General features: G+C 44.1%; 2 protein-coding genes and 3 non-coding genes across 6 annotated transcripts; all 5 read right to left on the reverse strand.

Annotated features, from left to right (window-relative positions):
- Nucleotides 1–5,137: 5,137 nt before the first annotated feature.
- On the reverse strand, nucleotides 5,138–5,209 carry TRNAC-GCA (transfer RNA cysteine (anticodon GCA)). The gene has a single exon. It is a non-coding gene; the product is annotated as a tRNA-Cys (tRNA).
- A 697-nt stretch (nucleotides 5,210–5,906) lies between these two features.
- SPMAP1 (sperm microtubule associated protein 1) lies at nucleotides 5,907–8,710 on the reverse strand. 2 transcript variants are annotated; one of them, XM_057716774.1, is made up of 3 exons: nucleotides 8,504–8,710; nucleotides 7,024–7,123; nucleotides 5,907–6,158 (listed from the first exon to the last, which is right to left on the reverse strand). In XM_057716774.1, the coding sequence occupies exons 1-3, from the start codon at nucleotides 8,708–8,710 to the stop codon at nucleotides 6,001–6,003; spliced, it is 465 nt and encodes a 154-aa protein (XP_057572757.1). In that variant the 3' UTR covers nucleotides 5,907–6,000. The 2 variants fall into 2 exon arrangements, with proteins under 2 accessions (XP_057572757.1, XP_057572758.1); XM_057716775.1 differs by lacking the exon at nucleotides 8,504–8,710 and adding an exon at nucleotides 7,575–7,950.
- Nucleotides 8,711–11,356: 2,646 nt separating this feature from the next.
- Nucleotides 11,357–16,008, reverse strand: RPL23 (ribosomal protein L23). Its single transcript, XM_057716776.1, has 5 exons — nucleotides 15,923–16,008; nucleotides 15,251–15,334; nucleotides 14,816–14,944; nucleotides 11,598–11,711; nucleotides 11,357–11,487 (listed from the first exon to the last, which is right to left on the reverse strand). The coding sequence occupies exons 1-5, from the start codon at nucleotides 15,933–15,935 to the stop codon at nucleotides 11,405–11,407; spliced, it is 423 nt and encodes a 140-aa protein (XP_057572759.1). The 5' UTR covers nucleotides 15,936–16,008; the 3' UTR covers nucleotides 11,357–11,404.
- Nucleotides 15,084–15,219, reverse strand: LOC130841106 (small nucleolar RNA SNORA21). The gene has a single exon (XR_009050147.1). It is a non-coding gene; the product is annotated as a small nucleolar RNA SNORA21 (small nucleolar RNA).
- Nucleotides 16,009–21,138: 5,130 nt separating the features above from the next.
- TRNAC-GCA (transfer RNA cysteine (anticodon GCA)) lies at nucleotides 21,139–21,210 on the reverse strand. Its single transcript has one exon. It is a non-coding gene; the product is annotated as a tRNA-Cys (tRNA).
- Between the last annotated feature and the right edge of the window lie 2,643 nt (nucleotides 21,211–23,853).

Below are 23,853 nucleotides of genomic sequence, written 5' to 3' on the forward strand. Positions count from 1 at the left end.
TACAAAAAGAAAATCAGTATCACTTGCCATAAATAGAAAGGAAAATCAAATACAATATTATTAAACACTAGCTAGGGAATTCTGTGGCAGTCCAGTGGTTAGGATGTCATGCTTTCATGGCCAAGAGTCTGCCTCATGGTGCAGCCAAAACAAAAAAAACAAAAAAGCAAACAAACAAAAAAACCACTAGCTAGATAGTTACATCTGCTCTCTTTGATTAAAAAAAGAGAGGATTCAGAAGTGTTAGCTGACACCAAATAAAACTTTTCCCTTAAGTTACTCAGGAACAAACAAGAATTGAAAAGGGAATCATTTTTTCACTCTGTGGTTCAGTGCTTTTTGTGACCTGTCATCTAGTTGCTCTCAAAGTGTACATACCTGTACACCCATCCCACCCTTGGTGCAAACTGAGGTACAAGATTTGAAGCTAAAATACAGCACTGAGTGTGTGGCACAGACTCCATCCACTTAAGCAATTCTTACTAAGTGGCAAAGGAAGGGACATAAAAGCATTTCAGTTACCAATCTACAAACAAGCCTCTAAAAGTGATGCCAATTGGGTTTAAGTTGTCTCTCAGAAATAGAGGGGGGCTGGTATTTCTCGGGAAGAAAACAAAATTGAAATAGGGACCAGCTGCGTCGTGGTCAAATACTCCACCATGGAGTTCTGACCCGCACCAGTGCGTTGCATCATCCAGTAACAGACATTCCTTCTGAATGTTATAAGGCAGTACTCTCTGGGGCCCTGAGAGAGCAAAAGGAGGGGACAGCAGGTCCCTTCTTCTACACTTTGATCATTAATTAATTAATTAAGGCCAGTTTCAGTTGACCTTTCTCAAAAACTTCCTCAGCAACACTGGGTAGAATTGGACCCGAAGCCACCACGTTTCCTGGAAACTGTGAAGAGACAGAAAAGGTGTAGTGATTGTATAGCGAACAGTAGGACTTGAGGTTGGGCCTCCTGCTGGGTAATGAAAGGTTCTGGTCCTGCCGTAAGAAGTCCAAATTCTATTGTGTTGCAACACTTAATTGAAAGGGTGGCCTTTTAATGAGTAAGGTTAAAAGGTGGAGATGGCTAGGTGTGTTGAAAGCTACTTTGAATATTGTCCTGGCATGTATCAAAACAAAGAGACAACGGAAAGGGCAAGCAACTGAAGACAGCCTTCATCTGACCAAATATATATGTTGGTAGAGTTATGCCTGTTGTTTGCCAACAACTGCTGTCCTACATGGAGCACCCAGCGTGTGCCTAGCATGCAGTAGGTGTTCTATACTGTGGCTACATGAACAAAGGAATGAATGAATGAATGGGAGCAGGGAAAAAAACTGTTTCCTGGCCACTGCAAAGAGAGCACAAGCACAGCAAAGTGGTTGCTCCTAAGGAATTTCAACTCAAGAGATAGGTCACATGCACACACACTGAAAAATCCATTTAAAAATAATGATCATAGAGAAACAAACATGTAACATGTGCCTTTAGCTCCACTCCCTCCCAAAACTCTGCCAAAATAATAGCATGTATAACCTGACAAGGACAAAGAGAACTGGAGAGGGAACAGAAGAGCTGTGTCCGTTTTCGAAGATGGAAAGCGGTGGCTGGAGTAGGGGGTGTGATGTAGCAGAGAAGAGGAAGCTGAAACCTAAATGGCGGCTCTGGCGATGCGTCTCCATCTTGAGTGCACATTAAAGTGACCTGGGAGGTAAAGAAACAAATCTGGAGGCCTGGGTCCCACTAGGCATCAATAGTTTAAAAATAGCTCTAGGTATATGGCAGCTCCTCAAAAAATCAAATATAGAATTACCATATGACCCAACAATTCCACGTCAGAATATATACTCCAAAGAATTTGAAGGCGCGCAAATAGATATTTGTACATTCTGTTCCTACTGTTCACAGTAGCATTACACACAGCAGCAAAAGAGGGAAGCAACGCAAGTGTCCATTGATGGATGGATAAACAAAGGGTTCATATATATATATATATAATTCACCCTTAGAAAGGAATGAAATTCTGACACCTGACACAACATGGAATAATCTTAAAGACTTTATGCTAAGTGAAATAAGCCAGACACAAAAGACAAATACTGTATGATTCCACTTATGTGAGGTACTAGAGTACTCAAATTCATACAGACAGAAAGTGGAATGGTGGTTTCCACTGTGGAGAGGGACAGAGAAAAGGACTGATTGATACTTGAGGAATCCTGGGAAAGCTAGGACCTTGTCACCACCAGGTAAACTGCAAATAGGGAATTTTGGTGAAAGTCTGTATAAAGAGCAGTTAAGATCCTTAATCTCTATTCCCAGTCCCAAATGTGAAAGATTTGTTGGAACGACTGAACCTGTGAGACCCCTTCACTTCCAGCCCTTGGTGGCCAATGGCTTTCAGAATGGCAGTAGGAATTAAGTGAAAGTATGCTTATTAAAAACTGGGGCCACTAATTCTCCTCCTCCTCCTTGTTCTACTCCCCAGATACCAGCATCAAGGTTGTATATCCCAGGCAGGAGTTCTCAGAATTTTTCTGTGGAGAAACTAAATGACCCAAGGAATAGGGGATGGTGATCCACAGCTACAGACATTTGGAAGTTCCCAAATGAAAAGGCTGGCTCACGCTGGAGTCCCCACAAGGAAGTCCACCAGTCAGCAAGCCCTACTCAAGAACACAGAGCTTCCAGTGGCCATTACCCTATGGAGTGCCAGTTATTTGGTGAATGCTCTCAATACAAGAATCCCAAACCAAAGGAAACAGCAGCAAAAAGGACACTGAGGAAAAATAGAGAATACTTGGAGAAGAAAAATACTTCAGAAACAACCATAATTTTAAAGAAACAAGAGAATAACCTGTATGTATAAAATTAGAACAGAATGTAATAACAAAGTAGCAACTGGAACTATGTGAAAACTGAAATCAAAGAGCTAACAAAAAAGGGGAAGATAATATGAGGAAATCTCCTAGAAAGTATAACAAAAAGACAGTAGGGGGAAAAAAAGAGAGCGACAAAGGAACAGTAGGAGAGAAAAGATAAGTCCCCAAATGAGCAAACAATGGAGAATAAAAGTATCAAAGAAATAATAAAACTGAAGACAGGATTTGAATCTCAGATAGAAAGGGACCACCAGGGCTTCCCTGGTGGCACAGTGGTTAAGAATCTGCCTGCCAATGCAGGGGACAGGGGTTCAAGCCCTGGTCCGGGAAGATCCCACATGCCACGGAGCAACTAAGCCTGTGCGCCACAACTACTGAGTCCATGTGCTGCAACTACTGAAGCCCGCGCAGCCTAGAGCCTGTGCTCTGCAACAAGAGAAGCTACCACAATGAGATGCCTGCACACAGCAATGAAGAGTAGCCCCCACTCTCCACAACTAGAGAAAGCCCACACACAGCAACAAAGACCCATCACAGCCAATAAATAAATAAATGAATTTAAAAAAAAAAAGAAAGGGACCACCAAATACATCACTGGAGAACTTCAGAACCTCAGGAAAAAAGATTCTAAGATTTTACAGAGAGAAACAGTCACATATGGAAATAAGAATGACATCAAACCTAGCAAGAGAAGCTAGAAGACAATGATTTTCAAGCTTCTGGGAAAAAAATTTCTCAGCAATAATTTTATTCCCAAACTATCTCTCAGGTGTTTAAGTAAAATAAAAATATTTTCAAACATGCCAGGACTCAAGAATTTTGCCTCCCATATAATTTTTCTCAGGAAGCTCCTAGGGGGTATTTTCCACCATACAAAGAAGGAAACTAAGAAAAAGGAAGACATTGGCCAGGAAACAGTGAGAATCCAACACACAGGAAAGGGAATGGGAATTCCCAAGGCTCCCCAAGCTGTGTGGGAAGTCTAAACAGGCTGAAACAGAAGGATGGAGGGGGTCAGGAGGACTGCCTTGAGAAATTAATTTGGTAGGTTTGAACCAGGTGAGTAATTGTACTGTGAGGCTGTTGAAGTTCAAATTACCAACAGGCACAAAGAAAAATACGCAAATGAGAAAAGGAGGTAATTTTCTTCAGAAAAGTTTTCAAGAAAAGAAATTCTATCACAGTATACATGGATGGACTCAACAGTAAATTGTATTTACATGATCATGATAAAATGTGAACAGGATGTAATACAAAATTGAGATTTAGTTTTAGCAAATGGGAGATAAAGGGGTATGAGAAAGCAAACCCTTGACTGCCAGGACTGAAATTCATAACTTATCATGCTCTCTCCTTACAGTGGCTTCTTCAAGGAGGAAAAAAGGCACAGCAGTGATGCATTCATTTTTACATCCAAACACCCCTTCGGTTTGGGGTAATACCTTGTGTTGTCAACCTTGGTGAGGCAATCACCTTCTCCCCTTCCTGGAGGAAAATCACATGCATGTCAGACCACGGCTCAGCCAATCAAATGCTTCCACTTGGCATTTTCAAACTCAAGGAATTGTCCTGAAGATGTGCCTAGGGTTGGTGGCACCAGCAGTGGAGACGTCTAGGGACAAGACTGAGCTGGGTTTCTAAATTATATCTAGAAAAAGTGGATATGTCTTTTTAAAGATTTCTTTAGCCACACAGCACGTGGGATCTTCGGTCTCCCACAAGGGATCAAACCCACAACTCCCTACACTGGGGACACAGAGCCTTAACCACTGGACCACCAGGGAAGTCCCTTTGATAGGTCTTTTTGAAAGATATCTCTTTCTTGAGCTGCAAGAAAAGAGGAAGTGCTCTTCCTCTGAGGGCTGTGTGTGAATGTGTCAATTTCCACTAGACCGAAAGCTCCCTGAGGACAACTGGCCTCTTTCATCTTTTAATTCACCACAGCCTTGCGCGTACTACGCTCTCAACAATACATGCTGTACTAACACCTTTATCTTTACTCTGTCATACATCATATTGCTAAATTGTGTTCACAGTGCTCAGATCTTAGATTAAGAACTTCCTTATGGACTTCATCTTAATTGAAAGCCCAATGGAGTCCTCCAGGGATCTGTTCTCAGTGGTTGTTTTGGAGTGGGGGAGTAAGTAGTATTTCTGGACAAGAATCTGTTGAGAATTCTTGTCTTCCTCCTCTAGTAACCCTGGGGCTGGGGGTGGAGAAGTATTTACTCACTTCCACTTAATGAAAGTAAAAGTTAAAGGGAGAAGGGGGCACCCGGATTTGAACCGGGGACCTCTTGATCTGCAGTCAAATGCTCTGCCCCTGAGCTATACCCCCATGACCTATATGGAGTCTCTTCCTTGTCTACTTATGGTGACTCAATACAAACAGGTTCCACCCACTCTAGAATTCCAGTAAGTTTTGTATTCTAAAGCCCCACCTTCTTTTGTATCCATCATCTGCTTTGGCTTTTCTCTTGGCCACCAATAAACTGGGTGGGAGCACTTGAAAAATGACACGCTGGAAACTCGCTGAAAAGGAAACTGACATAGCATTAGTAGAGAAAGCTCCCACAAACACCACATTACTGTGTCAGAATCCTCAGCCCCAGGCATCATCCTGCGCATCCCCTGCCTTTTGATGAATTCAGGGTGGGAAGGAGAAGGAAGATGTCAGTTCTTTTGGATGGGATGACTCAGGAAAATTAGCAACTCCTTCTCAGGCCGACTGACGCCAATCCCTGTGGCTGCACTGCCTGCTCCCTTCTTGATGGAAACAGTAGCCAGCTTTCTGCCCTGGGCCCTGCTGATGCCTGGGGAGGAGCTTGGATGAGGGCTTAAGTAGTGTGGTTCCTCCTCATCACAGCGGCAGGGGAGATCTAAGGCCTCTCCTTTCAAGCCTGGCACTCAGTTTGCATGGAGTTTAAGGGCACAGCCTGTGATGCCCTTCCTCCTACCACCTCCTCCATAGGGTGGTGAAACTAGCTTGCCCCCTACCCCAGCCTCAGGGAAGAAACAGCACACTTGGAGGCACACACACAAAAGTTTTAATATAAAATAACAATGAGAGTTCACATACACATCTGTCTTAGAAATTCAGGTCGAGGAGTGTGAAGAGAAGAGCTGCTGTTAGAAGAGAGGGAACTGGGTGACCTCTCCAAAGACAGATGGGTGCTGGCGGAGGGCTGGGGTGTTCCGGCGATAGCCAAACCGACCATTGAACCCCTGGGTGGCTTTCAGATTGGCATTATAGTGGTCATGCCCGGTCACCTCCTGGAGGGAATGCCCTTGAGGGACAGAGAGAGGGCCCTGAGCCTGTATTCAACCCCCACTTGCTTTCCCCACTCCCATGGGGCTGGTATAGGAGGGCCAAGCCAGGTATAGTCACTGTGCTCCCATGTCCCAGCTGAACCCTCAATCCTGAAAAGCCAAGGGTTGGTGAGGTAGAGGAGACAGATGGCATCCTGGAAACCAAACCTTATACTAGGAATAGCATGCAGGAATAGCATGAATGATACGTGCTGGGATGGGAAGGCCCAGAAAATTCTGGGCTTGGCTGAACTTGCCTTGCTCCCAGGAGAACTCAGAAAATTTCACGCCTGCATCTGACCCATCTGGAGAAAATGGATGAGCTCAATTTGGCCAATGGCACAAGGGGTCTTGTGACTAGAATGTGGCCAAAGGGTGGTGGAGTTAGGGTGGGAGGAGGAGGGCTCACGCTGCCAGAAAAACAGCTCTCAACTCTCCCTTTTCCTCCTGTTGCTAAATTGGGCCTGGAGAGTGAGCAGGACACAACCAGCTCTGGGAGCAGTGAGAAGAACACAGGCTTTTGTTGGAAAGAGTGGAATTCCAATCCCAGCTCAGCCCTTCTTAGCAAATCATTTGAACTCCCTAAAGCTCAGTTTCCCTGGCAGTAACCTGAGGATACTCTGAGGGTAAAAAGCATCTGACATACAGTGGGTGCCCAGTAACTATTAGGGAGCACTGTGACACCATCTGCTCGTGTGTGAGAAGAAAAGCTGGAGGATCCAGTCACACCCTGGGTCTCTTCCCCCCACCAGGTCTCTTTATGGCTCAGTTTCTCTCTCTGGAAGGCACACCACTCTTCCTAGGTGGGACCATGGTGACACTGGAAAGGGAGGTGGCACTTGCCTGCCCCGGCCCAGTTTCTCCTGTTGAGGTATCTCTGTCCTTGCCCGAAGATATGGAAATAATCCACCATCCAGCCATCCCGTCCTGTACCGCCATGATCCTGAGAGTGAGGGAGAAAATGCAGAAGACTGTCAGCCCTGGTGCAGAGAGATGCATAGTCCAGCTCCTGCCTCCTGGCTTGTTGGGGGGAGGGAGAGGTCACAGCCAGGGGTAACAGGCCCAGACAGATTAAATATACTTAGTGACCTATTGCCTTTCAGGGAGAGGCAGTGTAGCTTGGCAGTTAAGAGCTCAATGTCTGATGCCAGAGAGACTGGTTCTAATTCCAGCTCTGCCCCTAACAAGTTGTGTGACCTTAGGTCAATGACACAGCTTTTTTGGACCCCAATTTCCTCACCAGTAAAAGGGGAGTTGCTTTGAAATTTAAGTGAGATATAAAGGGCTTTCAAATAAAGGGCCTGGCATACTAAAGTTTCAATAAACATGATCTTCATTTAAACGAAAATAATACCTACCACAAATGGTGGGTATGACGCTTAAAGAATACTTACCAAACTGCACACACAAAGTGTGTGCACCATACTATTTTTCAAGCTTTTAAACTCTTGAGTTTTCCCCCAGATTCTGGCTCCTTCTGCTACAAACATTACACGAGTAGACAGCACACACACACAAACACGGCACGCACGGATGCGAACGTCCATACGCATGTACTGAACCCATACGCACACACACAAACACCCGAGACCACAAAAACTCCCAAGATGTGTTCACAGAATAACCTGCATTAAGTCCTCCCCTCCCCATGTCACTGACATGTATTATAGACACAAAAATTGGAAGCAAAAGTGTTGAAAAAAAATTGCAGCTGTCAGCCTATGATAGCCTGAGAATCTTTGATCCTGGGGAAGTGCTCTGTGGGGGAGGGGCAACACCGACGAGGGAAAAGGCCTGCGGAGTAAGCGAGGGCCGCGAAGGTTTGGGAGGTTTCCTTCCAGTTGACTCATGGAAGGTTGCCCCGCGAGCCAGCCCCCCCCCCCCCCCGTGAACTATGACGTCAGCGGACCGAGGGCACCTCGCCTGGGGGCCTCCGCCGTTCTTTATCTTGCTCGCTGATGGTCGGGCTTTTAGAGAACTTGCGGCGGGAGGTCACCCCAAACGGTGGATCCGTGACGCCAAAAAGGACAACGAAATCCATTTGCTTGGCAGAGTCTTGCAGAAACCCAAAATGAGACCATTGTCAAGTCCAGGTGTGAAGCGCGGTTCTGTGAGTTCAGTGAGCCAGTGCTCAACACCTGTCCCCCGCCTCCACCAGTTCCAGGGTTTCATTCAGAAAACTGAGAGGGTGCGAGTTGGGGAGCCTCCCTGGTGGGGAGGGCGCTGGCGGGAGACGCCCGGATCTGGGAAGTCTGCCCCGCCACCAGGGCCAGGCTCTGCGGGCACCGACAGTTGGGGTGCTCCGGGGCGCTCCTGTCTGTACCTGATCATTTTTCCTCAAGATGGGCGGAACCACGCGGCTCCGGAAGTACCGGCGGGCGTGGTAGTCCTGCTGCGCGTTGTAGGGCGGAATCGCCGACCAGAGCTTGGGCCTCACGTGCTCATAGGTGCGAGCCATGCTGCTCACGGCCACCCCATCCAAGATGAAGCCCTTCTCCAGCCGCAAAGGGCACGCGCAAAAGTGCGCCATCCTAACCACCGCAGCCTCAGAGGGCTTTTCTGGCGGGAGCGGAGGGTCCAAGGTGGGGGCTTCCCCGCGCATTGTTACGTGATGTAAAAGACCCCTGTGACACAAACCCTATTGTCCCCATCCTACGGGGTGGCCTCTCAGGGCTGTGCGGGAACCACGTTTTCCTTTTAAGAGCAAAGTTCTCTCTCCCACTTCATTATATACATTTCCCAAACCCAGTTCCCTTGAAAAGCTTGTACCCAGAATGGGTCAGAAAGAGTTCAGATAGCACCTACTTCCAACTCTCATTTTAAAGAGCTGGAAGTTGAAGCTCAGAAATGCTGGAATATTCCCTAAATCCATTTAGTGGCCGATCCAGAAACAAAATTCAGATCTCCCGATTTCCAGTAAATCCACTTAAAGCACATCTCCCCTCCCCACCCAATTCTTTTCAGCTAATATTCCTCCTCCCGTTAAATTTAAAAAACCAACAAAACAGTAAGTTGACACACATTACCATACTTTTTCCCTCTGGCTAATCTTATGTATATATGATAGGATACAGCAAAACTTGACCAATGATTTTCTCTAGTTATTGTTGTTACAAGTGAATTTTCTTTCCTTCTTTATATTTTTTACTTCCCAAATTGTCCCCTTGAATAATAAACCCTTATATAGATGCTTTATAGATGTTCTGCATATCAAAGTGCCTTATACAAATTCCTCTGCTCTTCACACGAACTCTGAGGTGCTATTATTTTACAGGAATTCTTTTATGTTACTAGTACTGCTATTAAACAAAGGCACATGTATTAATTAGAAAAAGGCTGGGGCTTCCTAGGTGGTGCAGTGGTTGAGAGTCCGCCTGCCAATGCAGAGGTCACGGGTTCGATCCCAACTCCAGGAAGATCCCACATGCCGCGGAGCAACTAAGCCCGTGTGCCAAAAAAAGAGAGAGAAAAAGGCTGCATTATACCTACACATAATCACCAATCCTGGAATCTCAATACTTAGCATATATAATCTTTCTACACTATGACAGGCAAGCTCCTATTAAATCAAATTTGAAATTATAAGGAAGTCTATAGTTTGATCCCATTCTTTTAATTATTTACTTTTATTTATTGGCTGCGTTCCATCTTCATTGCTGCGCAGGGGCTACTTTTCGTTGTGTTGCGCAGGCTCATTACAAGTGGCTTCTCCTTGTTGAGGAGCACAGGGTCTAGTGTAGGCTTCAGTAGTTGCAGAGCATGGACTCACTAGCCGTGGCTCGCAGACTCTACAGCACGGCTCAGTAATTGTGGTGCGCAGGCTTAGTTGCTCCGCGGCATCTTCCTGGGCTAGGGATTGAACCCATGTCCCCTGCATTAGCAGGCAGATTCTTAACCATTGTGCTACCAGGGAAGGCCCAAGGCCATTCTATTAAAATGTGAAAAGAACCTGGAAAGAACATTGGAGGACTTAAAGGGGCAGGGCGGGGCGACGTGAGCAGGTGGGGATGATAGCCCAGTTCTCACATCTCACATTTGAAGTAGGAAGGTGAGAAATTTCATAGAACACAATAGGATAGAGTACCTGGGGACTTCATATCACACTTGCAATCCACCAGCCTGGAGGACGGGGTATGGGAGGAACACAGATCTATTTTACACTTCTGGATTTAATAATTCCTAAAACCAAGACTGACTCAGACTAGACAGAGGACTGGTCCTTGATCTTGGCTGCACCTTGGAATCTCTTGGGGAGACTTTAAAAGTCCTGATGCCTGGGTCCCACCTCCACAGGTACATTCTATCTGAAGGACAAAAGGGAAGTTATCTCCCAAAGTGACTATGTGCTAGGGTCTTTACACATACCCTACCTTTCATTGTACCCAATCTTACACATAAAACAAATTTCAGATACTAGATATGTGAACAAACTTTAATGTAAAAATCCTCTTCCAAAATTGTTAGGCCACACTATTGATCCAAACCAGCTGAGGGGCCATTTTCCCCAGACCCTGAATGTCACCTAAATTAACTCTCATGGCTTGGAAAGAAAGGTACAGTGTTCAGTACCTTCAGGCAGAATTTGCTAGGGTTCATGCCTGCTGTACTAGCATTCCAACATCTTTTATTCTCAAACTAGGGTTTGGCAGATATATGACCACTGTGTTGAAAATATTCTGATAGCAAAAAATTGCAGATACTAACAACTTAGTCATCTTCCATGAGAGTAATTACCATGTGTTAGGTTTTACAAATATAAACTCATTTCTGTGCTAACTTACCCAAAGAAAACCTGTAACTGCAAAAGCACATCTATATACATGTATGTACCTGGTTCCTACGCAGGTCACTCCTTGAACTCCATGAGTGTTCAGGACCTGACCATACACTCTACCTTATTTCAAATACCTTTCTCACTACAGGGTAGTTACCTGGTGTAACCTGTCACCAAGCAGTATCCACCACCTGCAATTTATTTCAAGAACTAAGAAACTCAAGTTTTTTACAGTAGAAATCACAAAGTACCCAAAGTCTGCACATTGACAAGTGCAAGGACTGTTTATCTTCTTTTACACATGCCCACAGAAGTCTGCACTGGGTAGTTTTATTTTACAAAGGGGGTAAGGGCTAGATGGTGTCAAGAAGAGTGACGCAGAAATAAACAGGAAGGCAAGCATCGCGAGCAAATACTTTTTATTATTTTGTTTACAAATACCCTGAAGAATCATGCAATGCTGCCAGCATTGGATGCAATCCTGGGCCACAAGTCTGCACATTCCTTTGCAACTGGTCCTGTGATGGCAGAACCTGCAGAAAAGAATGAAGTGACAAACAAGCTCAAAGGGCCCTTTCCTTGCACTCCTTAAGTAAAATCATCCAATCTCAAAAGCCTAACAACAATGTGGATTCTTTCCTACCTTTCATCTCGCCTTTATTGTTTACTATGACCCCTGCGTTATCTTCAAAATAAAGAAACACACCATCTTTTCTCCGGTATGACTTTCGTTGTCGAATTACCACTGCTGGATGTACTGGGAAGGGGAAAAAAAAAAACAGCTGTCATTTAACATGTCAGGTCCCAGTACTACGAGAAAGCAATTTATACCTTGTCTAGCTCTCCAACATTTCCCATTTGGACAGAATGCATACTCATTAGCTTTTCATTTCCTAAAATCAAGTGTGAGAGACACGTAAACACCAATCACCCCTTAAGGAAAGACTTACCCTTTTCAAGTCCAAACTGCCTGCATTTCCTTGCAAGTCTAGGACAATTAGCAACACACCAGCAGGAAACTTGCTAAGCACTTTCAATACTTTTCCCCACTTCACTCAAGAGGTAGGAACTGTTAAGATCCTAATGTCATAGAATTGGGAATAGGACCCTCCTCACACTGAATGAGTGGAGAGACCAAGCTATTAACTCCTCATTATGCAATATTCCATCCCAATTTATAGCAAAACCTCTAACTACATACCTTGATCTAAAGATTAGCACTTCATGTCTTTCTAACTGCAGGACACATGCTGTTTTACAGCAAAACCTGGACTTAAAACCTAAATATCTCATGGCACAGGCACAGAACAGAATCATTTAAAATGAAATGTACTTCTGTAATTTTTTTTATACGCAAGACACTCTTCTGTGAAGGAAAAAAGGGTTACGGGAAGGTAATGGTCCCATTTATGCTGGAAAACAGGAGATACAACAAAATACTAAAAAATGATCACCTCTCAGAGGTCTAAGAGTTGTGTAACTGAAATTCAACTTGTATTTCTTATTTAATCAACTCTATTTTTAACTTTTTGAGGAACTGTTTTCCAGGATCATAAGTAGCTTTTTAAAACCTACCTGCTCTAAAGTGAACACTTCCCCAGACATTCAAAGCAAAGCATCTACTGCACTTGAAAGAACTAGAGTCAGACAAACTTGGATTTAAATCCTCATTGATAACAGCTTGGATACCTTGAACAAGTTACTTAGTCTGCTGGAGTTCAAGTTTTCCTCTTGTAAAACAGGAATGATAGTTACATTTCCATATTTAAGATCAGACACTGGAAATAGAGGATTTCCTAAGGACATGGATCTTGGCTATCCTTGAAGCAAGAACTATCCATGTACACAGATAGAGTTTTTAACAATGGGAAACACACTGAGTGACAGGTAATACTGAGTGAGAACCTCCTCCACTGGCCCCTCATCTACTTATAACAATTCTGATAAATGAATCTGGTGAATAAATAAGGCCACATGAATCCAGGATTCTAGATCTCCAGTCCTGCCCCTTCCCACATCGCTGCAGGTTATAATTAAGTCTAAGGCCAGGAGATGTAGTTGATCCTTGAAAAATGGAAGGGTTAGGGGTGGCAGCCCTCTGTGCAGTCTAAAATCCACGTGTAACGTATAGCTGACCCTCTGCATCTGCTGATTCAACCAACCTCAGATACTGTAGTACAGTAATATATATTTGGTGGGGAAAAAACATCTGTATAAGTGGACACATGCAGTTCAAACCCATGTTGTTCGTTGTTCAAGGGTCAATTGTATTCATTTAGAAGAAACAAGGACCAAATAAGAAATTAAGAGTTGGGGGCTTCCTATGTGGCGCAGTGGTTAAGAATCCGCCTGCCAACGCAAAGGTCACGGGTTCGATCCCAGCTCCAGGAAGATCCCACATGCCACAGAGCAACTAAGCCCATGTGCCAAAAGGAAAAAAAAAAAAAAAAGAAGTTAAGAGTTGGAAAGTCAGAACTATTTTTAAAACCATGAAGTGTTCTCTGGTCTGTCCCACAACTGATTGAGACAGACAGCACATCTTGCTGCCACCTCACCCACAGCGATGGACAATTGTTCTGCCCTTCCCTGACAGCTCCCCAGGTCACAGATCAGACCCAGCAAGTGTTCTAAGAGGAAAAGCCTGTCCAGTTGCACGCTGATCCCAATCAACACACTGATTTATCAATGCTTAACTACAATGCTATTCCTTGCCTACCAAGCCCCCAAGTGAATATTGGAGGTCAAAGATTTCTGACCAAAAGGCTAAAAACCTAGGTATGGGGTGGGACGCAGGCCTTCAAGGAGTAACTGTGATACATGGCTGAGACCTGTCACACGTGTACCGTGTATCAAGAGGACCTCTCAGGAAAGGCAAAACATCCCCAGCCAGAGACAAACTAAGCAGGCACAGGAGAAAAGTTCAGGAGCTGCAAAGTCAAGTGCACTGAGTATCAGAAGCCCTAAAGCAGGACAAGTCAGAAGTGTCTGAGGCTCCCTCTCTAATCCATACAGCCAGTGGGAAAACTTGGGGGGCAGTCCACGATTAAGCAACGAGAAGCTGTTTTAGTTTCTATCAGAAGACGTGTAGAAGCAACCATTTGACAAGTCACAACCCTGAGTTAATCTCATCTACATCTAATTATTCCCTTTCAAATTAGTGGCTCCTGAAAAGGAAACTTGCCTGAGATGAGTCTTAAGGTTGTGATCTCACCTGTTACCACCATGTTCATTTGTAGCCAAGGAATCAGCAACTAACTAAAGACCATTACCTGCTCTCATAGAAGAGACAACCCTAAATGTCACAGACAAAAATTACCACCTGGATTAAAGGAGAGAAGAGGAGAGAATGGGGCAAGGAGAGGTGTCAACAAGGAAATGAGCTGAAGATGCCTGGAATTAGAATATTCCAGGTGGGGGCACAGCAAGAAATCAGAAGCACAAAGGAAGAGATATAAGTTGGAACAAAAAACTCAAGAGCTAAAAGGAGAGAGCTGGGGAAGGAACCATACTGATGGACTGTAAATCCCAGAAGGACAGGGCTTTTGTTTCTGTAGGTGTAGGTATGTGAGGTGGCTGGATTTGCTGGGGGAAATGGCAGGGTAAATATATGAAGTAGGGGAGTGATAGGATTTACATTTTAAAAGATGGACCCTGGTTCAGTGTGACAAATACACTCAAGGAATAAAGGGCAAGAATAAAGGATGGTCTCTAAGCAAGAAGAGAACTTCAATTGCAGATCATTTCACACAGCCTCTCCAAGGAAATCAAGCTTTAAGAGAATGGTAAAACTATTATTCCATTTTCCAATAAAGGGAGAAGTCCCTCCACAGACCCAAAAGAGGATTTGGTCTCTCTACTCACCCTTCTTTCTGAGCTCTGGTTTGCCTTTCTTGACTGTGGCCATCACCATGTCACCCACACCAGCAGCAGGAAGTCTATTCAGTCGTCCCTTGATCCCCTTCACAGAGATGATATACAGATTTTTGGCTCCTATAAAAGGACATAAACAAAAATGGTTTTTGGTGGTTTTCTTTTGAGGCCCTATCAGGCAGTTCTGCACTTCCCCAACACCTCCAAGGCCTCCCCCTCCACTCACATTTCCCAGCAGTTAGTCCTCCCCCAGGTTGAACCCTGTCACACCACCGATTGAAGCAAAACAACACAACATGTTGCTGCTTCACCCAAAAGCGGTGTTTTCACTCTGCCCTTTCTTGACGGCTCAGTGGGTCATTAGCAAAAGGCCCATTGAGTGCTTTTAAAAGGGGGAATTTGGCAGAGTGCAGCCGAGGGTCTCACCTGTGTTGTCAGCGCAGTTGATCACGGCTCCAACCGGAAGACCCAAGGAAATCCGGAATTTCGCACCAGAGGACCCACCACGTCCTGTAAGTAGGAAGGGAGCCAGGAGAGGTCACTGCCCAGTCATGGTTCGGAGGTCCCCTCACATTCTTAAGCTATAAATTCATTCGCCATGTGCTTTGGGAAACGGTACACTGTAGGTTCGCTCTCTCTAGGACTCCACTTACCCCCTCCCCATGTGTCACCCAGTTCTCAAGGCAAGGTGCCAATTCCTCACTATTACCATATTACATTGAGATTACGGGGCGTGGACGACTCAATTCTCGATCCAACTTCTGCACCACGTAGTTTTTCCTGCAAGGCGGGAGACCGCACAAGTCGCCCACCCTGGGGCTTAAGCCAGTCCAACTCCAACCCCATTACTGCAGCGCTAGGCACGGAGAGAACCCGCGGGATTCGATCAAGAATCACGACTGGATCCTGCCAACTCAACCCTCCATCCCCCCCCCGTCACTTTCGGGAGCTCTCCCAGTGCTCTCGCGGTGTCCCTCCACTCCCTCTCTGGCCCGGAGCACAGCAAAGCGCCCCAGCTGCCCATGGCCGTCGCTCCCGGCGAGGCCAGCAGCCACCTCGCAACAGATGGAGAACGATCTCCCAAAGCCAAAACCTCACCTCGCTTCGACATCTTGAACTCCGGAAAGGGACTAAAAGGAAGTAGGTATAAAGGACCCTGGGATATGAACTCCGACTCCCCGCCCAATCCGGTCACGTGACCCAGTCCTCGCGCAATCCGCCTCTTCCCCAAGGCCGCTGTCTTATTACGTCATAAATCCGGGACGTCGCTAAGAGTCTCGCTGTGGAGTGGGCGGGGGAGGGGTTGAACGCTGCAGAAGCGAATGATGCGCAGAGTGCTCTGAATACGAGCTTGAAAGTAGTTGTTTGGCACACAGAAATATTCATTTAATTTATCGGACAACCTCTCTGAGCACTATGTGCCAGGGACTTCCATGGACGCTAGATGTTCAGAAATGATTAAAAGGTCTGTGCTGTATAGGGGCTCCCAAAGAGCACGGCGTCAGGGGCTAGGGGGAAATAGCTGGAAATGGTTTCGTTAGGAAGTGATACAACTGTGAAGTGCCGTTATAACGCTACAGATAATTCCACGTGTGTGCTTGGTCCCATACCCATCTGTATTTTAGATAGCTTGCTTTATTACTCCGTTCACTGCTTCAGCCTCTCTCGTTCTTCGGACTTCTTTCTGTCGGTATATTCATTCAAGTATTTATTAAACGACTACTTTATGCCAGATTCTGTCCTGGGCATAAGCTAGACTACATCAGAGAACAAAACAGCAACATTTTTGCCCCTGTGGAGCTTACATTCAGCCAGGGTGGCCGTGAAGGTGGATATTAGATACTAAACCATAGACGCAGTAATTGCAGTATATAGTATGTTAGATGGTGATAAGTACTATGAACACAAAAGTAGAAAAAAGTAAGAGGGATTTGAAGTGGGAGGAGGGGCAGACTGCAATTCAAAATAGAATGATCAGTGTGGGCTTCATGGAAGAAGTTGACATTAGCACGGAGATTTTTAAGGTGAGGTCGAGTTAGCAATTCGATTGCCTAGGGAAGATCAGTCCAGATAGAATCATCAACCAATGAAAGACCCTAAAATGGAATTGTGCCTGAACAATGTGAGGACCAACAAGGAAGCCAGGAGTGACGGGACAGAGTAAGTGAAGAGAAGAGTAGTCGGACAGAAGGTCAGAAGTAATGGAATTGATTCATTAGGGCTTTGTACAATGCTATGGACTTTGACGTTTACAGAGTGAAATGGGAAACCATTAAGTCATAAGCAGAGGAGGGGCATGATCTGACTAATATGTCAGAAGGATCTCTCGGAGACTAGACTGTGGGAAGGAACACAAAAATACAAATAAGGTGATCTATTGAGAAGCTCTTGCAGTAACTCAGGAGAGAAATGATGGTGGTTTAGACTCGAGCAGTAGCAGTAGAAGTAATGTGATGTGATCAGATTCTGGTTATGTTTTGGAGATAGAGCCAACAAAATGTGGGGTGCAAAAGAAAGAGAAGAAAATGTTTCTACGGCTTTAGGTCTGAGCAAGTGGAAGATGGCGTTGCCATCAACTGAGATGGAGAAAGCTATGGGAGGAACAGGTTTGGGGGTAAGAGTATGAATTCATTTTGGACATGTTGAGTTAGATGTCTGTTAGACAAGCAAAAGAGATTTAAATAGCAAGTTGGACATATTAGCCTGGAGTTCCAGAAAGAGGGAGATATAAATTTGGGAGTTGTCAGCATATAAATATGTTTAAAGCCTTGATAGTGGATGAGTTCACAAAGAAGTAAGGGTAAATAAAAAAGACCATGGGCTCAGCTCTGGGTCACTTCAACATTAAGAGGTCTATAAATCTATATGTTTATAAATCTCTTTTATCACTCTTCAATCCTTCTTTTGCTCCTGTCAGTTTCTCTAGCTACCAGTTTTTCTCTCTCCTTGTCTTCTCAACCAAGTTCCTTGTGTTTCTGAATGTATGATTTCATTATTGTATTTTTCCCTCTTGATACATGAAACCACCATCCAGGACTCATTCACTATCATGGCTTTAAATATACTTATATGCTGACAAGTCCTGAATTTATATCTCCCTCTTTCTGGAACTCCCGGCTAATATGTCCATCCAGGTGTCCCTCTGAGATTCCTGTCCAATTTCTCTTCAGTCTGCCTTCTCAGTGTCTCTTGAATATATCCACTTGTCTCCATCTCCTATACTAACACTCTGGTCCAAGTCACCTCCATCTCTTGCCTAAACTATTTCTGAAGTGTCCTAACATGTCTCCTGGCCTCTATTTCTCCCCGTTCCATCCACTCACTCTTCATACAATGGCCAGAAATAATTTTTCAGAAATGTAAATATTACTATGTCACTCTCCTGAAAATCCTTCCATGGTTTCTATACTCTTAGAATCAAAGTTAAAATCCATGTCATGGCCTACTAGGCCTTAACCTGGCATTGTCCTGTGTCTTAACCTCATCTTGTACCCTGCTCTCTCTCGTTCTACAGGGTTGGCATTTTGGTGCCAGATACCACCCATGTTTCTGAATACCCACAGGCCTCATGAATGATTGGAATACTCTACCCTGCCTACCTGTAATCATGTAGTTCACATTTACTGATTTTTCAGATCTCAGCTTAGATATCTTTTTCTTAGAGAAGTTCTACCCTGACCTCTCTTAGGTAGTATTTTTCCTTCATACTCTTTTTTTTTAAATTAATTAATTAATTTCATTGGCTGTGTTGGGTCTTTTTTGCTGTGCGCGGGCTTTCTTTTAGTTGCGGTGAGTGGGGGGTTACTCTTCGTTGTGGTGCGTGGGCTCCTCATTGCCATGGCTTCTCTTGTTGTGGAGTATGGGCACGGGCTCTAGGCACGTGGGCTTCAGTAGCTGCAGCACATGGGCTCAATAGTTGTGGCTCACAGGCGTAGTTGCTCCGCGGCATGTGGGATCTTCCTGGAGCAGGGATCAAACCCGTGTCCCCTGAATTGGCAGGCGGATTCTCAACCACTGCACCACCTGGGAAGCCCCTCCTTCATACTCTTTATTTCAATTTTTAAATATATATTTGATGACTTTGTTGAATGACCCCCCCACTCAACTAGTCTGTATGCTCCATTAAAGGCTGAGTTCATGTCCTTCTTTTTGTTCAACAGTATATCCCCAGCATTCAGCGTAGGGCCTGGCTCAATAAATACCTGATGAATGCTGAATAAATGAAGAAGTCTACTTCAGTGGTCTCCATATGTCAGCATCCTTATGTGAAGGAATTTTCATTCATCTATGGCAACATTAGAAATATTTGGAAAACATAGTGTTTCTTATAAAGCTCCATTTGCTCAATTTAAAGGACTGCCTATTATTCTGGGGTTATCTTCTTTCATCTTTCTTGTTAAAAATGTTCCTTTCAATTCTATGTCAACTTTCCACCATCCCAACACTGCCTTTTGTCTGTTCGTTTGTTTTTGTAATTTCAGTGGTCCATGAAAACCAAAGGTCTGGGAATGATCACTCTCTACTCCTTACTTCCTGCATGCACACGTTCCTTGAAACCCTGTAGTCTAGTTTATGTCCTCAATTTCTAGAAATTATATATACTGAAAAATTATACGACAAAGGTCACCATGAACTACTCTCTCCAAAATTCAGGGGCCCTCCTCAGTCTTTACCTTACTTGTCCTCACAATGTTTCACACTGGTACTCTTCGCATCTTCTTAACACTCTTCACCCATGGTTTCCATGATGCCAATAATAATAGAAGTTACTATTTTTGGAGTGTTATTAAGTACCAGTCATTGAGTTAAGCATTTTACAGGAATGTGACTTCTTGAATCCTCCCCACAACCCTGTGACTCAGATATTATTATTCTCATTTTACAGATGAGAACACTGAGAAATAGAAAGGTTAAGCCATGTGTCCAAGAATACACAGATCATGAAAGGTAGAGATGGAATGGGACCCAGAGTCTGGCTGATTCCAAAGCACAGGCTCTAAGCCACTGTGTTATATTGGTCTCTCCTCCCTACTCACTGTCCCTTCTCAGTGTATTTCCCTGAGTGATCACACCATCCAGTATCTTCCATTACCGTCAATATGCTGTTCATTCCCAAGTCTGTATGTCCATCCCAGACATTTCTGCTTAGCTTTAGTCAATACATGGAACCAATGATTGGGACACGTCCATCCCACAGGCACTTCAAACCTGATGTCCAAAACTGAAATCATGATTTTCCCAGAAATTTTGCTTTCCTGCCTATATTAGTTGTCTTGGTTACTGCTACTAATTTTTCTATCCATGCATCTAAAAGTCTGCCCTTAGTTCAAGGCAGCAGCCTCCTCCAAGTGGTCTGACCATAACCTCTGGTTGCTTAAAAGCCTGTACTGGCCCTCTAGTGCTTATGGAATGAAGTCCAAGCTCCTTAGCATGGCATTGGAATCTCTTCCTGAAATGGCTTACCTTTACCCTGGACTCCTCTCCCATCACGTTGCTTCTTACGCTTCACACTCCAGCAACAACAAACTGCTTAGGATTTCGGGACTCTTTCCTGCTTTATCCACTATATGGTCTTCAAAACTTTTTTCAATGTCATGTCATTTTGAACCTGCCATCTCTTCCCTGTGCCATTTCACAACCCCAGCATGCTCTCCCCCAAACTACCTCTTTACTTAAAGCAGCCATTCTCAGATATTTTCTTCTGAAGATCCTTCACATTCTTAAATTATTGAAGGCTCCAAAGAGGTTTTGTTTATATAGTTATATCTGTTGACATTTACCAGATGAGAAATTTAAATTGTGAAATGTTTAAGATAATAAATCTATTACCTGTTAAAAAACATAACATTTTAAAATGAAAAAGAACTGTATTTAAAAATAATGAGAAGAGTAGCTTTGCTTTCATTCTTTTAGAAATCCCTTTAATATCTGGCTTAATGAAAGAGCTGAATTTTCATGTTTCCATATTTAGTCTGTAGTGGCAGCATGCAACCTCTGGAAAGCGCCACCGCACTCATGAATGGACAAGAATGAAACAGGTAAGTAACGAAGTACTTAATAAATTATTTTTTCCTGTGAGACGTAGAACCAGTCTCACAGGCAGACCTCCAAGAATGCAGCTCCCAAACCACAGATTCAGAAGCTTTGACGTAGAGAACACCGGAAATTCCTTTCCTCGCTATTAGAATGTGAAACCTATGGTGCCGTAGTTGATTACTTTCTATATTCCCAGAAAACAGTCACGAACGACCAAATACTTACTACCTTTATTTCCTACCATCTTTAGAATGATAGGTTTTAAAAGGGAGACTTCCAGGGGGCACCCGGATTTGAACCGGGGACCTCTTGATCTGCAGTCAAATGCTCTACCCCTGAGCTATACCCCCTCTGCCGGTAAAACGGAGATTACAGCTTATTTGTAGCGTTGATTGACCAGGCAATGCCTCGGTGAGTAACAATAATCTCACATGTGTGACCAACTGCTCCGGGTTTCCCAGGGTGATGCTAAGGTACCAAGAGAAAGGCAATTCAGACCCAAGTGGTAGGAGGGGAGGGCGAAGTCTGGTCTGCCCCAGGCTTGAAGGTCCCGTGGGGTGTGCTATGGGATTTCTCTCCTCCAACAACTACATCCTCTTCTACCTCTCCCTGCCTGCAACCCCAGCTGCACTGGCTCCCTAGCCTGTGCTTTGCACACGAGAGGAAGTGTGTCCGTCGTCCTTCCCAGGACCCTCCCTGCTCTTATACCAGACATGTCCCCAGTATCTCCATTCTCTCCAGCATCTTCAGTCTCTTCCACTGGCTTGGCTCCTTCAAACATCAACAGTTTCAGGTTTCCCCTAGGTTGGAAAATCCTCCCTTTAGCTGTGATCACCTGTTCATTTCTTCATCACCAGCCATTTTTAAGAAAGTCTGTGACTTCATTTCTCATTATCAACAAGCTGTCTCCGTGGTTCTACTTCTCTCTACATTTACTTTCTCCACTATCAGGTGTTTTCTCCCCTTAGAGTATGTATCTTGTTTCTGCAACTAAACTGTAAGTTCCTTGAGGCCAGGGATCATGTTGCATTCTTTTTGTATTCCTCACAGTAGTTGGCACAGTGTCTAGTTCACTATATGCCCTGGGTGGTACCTGTCAGCCAAACCTAATTAAACTCAACTTTGGCATTACACCACGCTTGCACCCAAGCAGCATAGTGTTGTTAGAGGAGAGCTCAGCAGTCTGGGTCACTCCACCAGTCTCAAACAGGCTCCCTGTTTATTACTCCTCCACCACTGACTGACTAGGTTCACTTTCTCACTCTCTAAAATGACTATTTCATATACGTTCTCCACTCTCAAACCTTCTACACCTTATCTTTCCTTCTCAGAGAGCGCTGAAGAGCTGGCCTCTTCCTTTTTGGAGAAAATCAGAATCAGTCAGAAGCGGGGTTGTGTTGATAAATAGCTAATAACTGGCTCCGAGGGACCTGATTTGTAGCATTTGCCAATTCCGATAGTGCAAATACGCCCACCTGCTAATTTCAAGTGAAGTCAATTGACTTTAAAATTCCTGAAAATTTAACAATTGGCTCTCACGAGCCAGTATGAGTCGAATCTAGCACACTTCTGGGGTCGACTCTCTCTTTCACCAGCTACCAACTGTACACTGACAACTCCCCAAATTCTATTTCCAACCAGACATTTCCCTGAACTTCAGAATTAACTGGATCTCCAACTACATACTTAACATCTCCTCTTAAATGTCTATAGGGCACCTCAGACTTAGCATATTGACCTCATACTGGAATGTGAAGTCTATAAGGATAGGGGGCTGTACTTTATTACTTTCTGTTTCAGAGTTAAAAAGAAACTCGCGGTTTTTTGTTTGTTTGATTGTTTTCTCCTAAACGTATTCCTTTCTCAGTGTTCTTTATCTCAGGAAACCACATCCACCCAGATAGTGAAGACAAAAAAGAAGCCATTTTAAAAAAAATTTTGTTTTATTAAAGTAAGAACTGTAAGGTTAAATATACACTTGTACTGTTTTAAGCAAATAAGTATGTGGTAATTTGTTACAGCAGAAACAGGAAACTAATACATCACTAGTCTCAGATATTGGATATTGCTACTATCTCTCACTTGCACTATTGCGATAGAATCCTCCCTAACCTCGCTCTCTTTTTAAAAATTTTATTGTGCCCGCTTTTCTTCTTTTATTGTTGTAAAAACACTTAACATGAGATCTACCCTCTTAACAGATTTTTTTTTTTTTTTTTTAGGCACACGGGCTTAGTTGCTCCGCCGCATGTGGGATCTTTCTGGAGCAGGGATCGAACCTGTGCCAGCAGACAGATTCTTAACCACTGCACCACCTAGGAAGCCCTTAACAGATCCTTAAGTGTACAGTACAATATCGTTAACTATAGGCACAACAGGCAGCTCTCTAGAACATATTCATCTTGTGTAACTGGAACTTTACATGCATTGATTCGCAGCTCCCAGTTTCTCTCTCCTCATCCCTGGCAACCATCATTCTACTCTGCTTCTATGAGTTTGATTGTTTTAGATACCTCATGTACGTAGAATCATGTGGTATTTGTCCTTCTATGATGGGCTTATTTCACTTAGCATAATGTCCCCTGTTGTCACATATTGCAAAATTTCCTTCTTTTTAAAGGCTGAATAATATTCCTTTGTATGTATTCTCTATTTCTATTCTTGACTCCCTATAAATCTCCCCCACAACAGTGTGAATGATGATTTCCAATCCCTCTGCTCAAAACTGTCCAATGGCTGGCTTTTCATCCATTTGGAATAAAATCCAAACTTCTTACATTATAAGGCTCTCTGGCTACTTTTCCAGCTCTCTTGAATCACTCTTCCCTGGTTCATCTTCCTCCAGCCACTCTGGCCCTACAGCCTTTGCAGTGGCCATTTCTTTTAGCTGGAATGCCTGCCCTGACAGATGGGCAAATGGCTGTCTGTTTCACGTCATTTGCATCTTAACTCCAAAATCACCTGCGAAGAAAGGTTTTCCATGACTATCAGCC

The sequence above is a fragment of the Hippopotamus amphibius genome, chromosome 17 (genome assembly GCF_030028045.1).
Source record: "Hippopotamus amphibius kiboko isolate mHipAmp2 chromosome 17, mHipAmp2.hap2, whole genome shotgun sequence".
Taxonomy (NCBI): Eukaryota; Metazoa; Chordata; class Mammalia; order Artiodactyla; family Hippopotamidae; genus Hippopotamus; species Hippopotamus amphibius.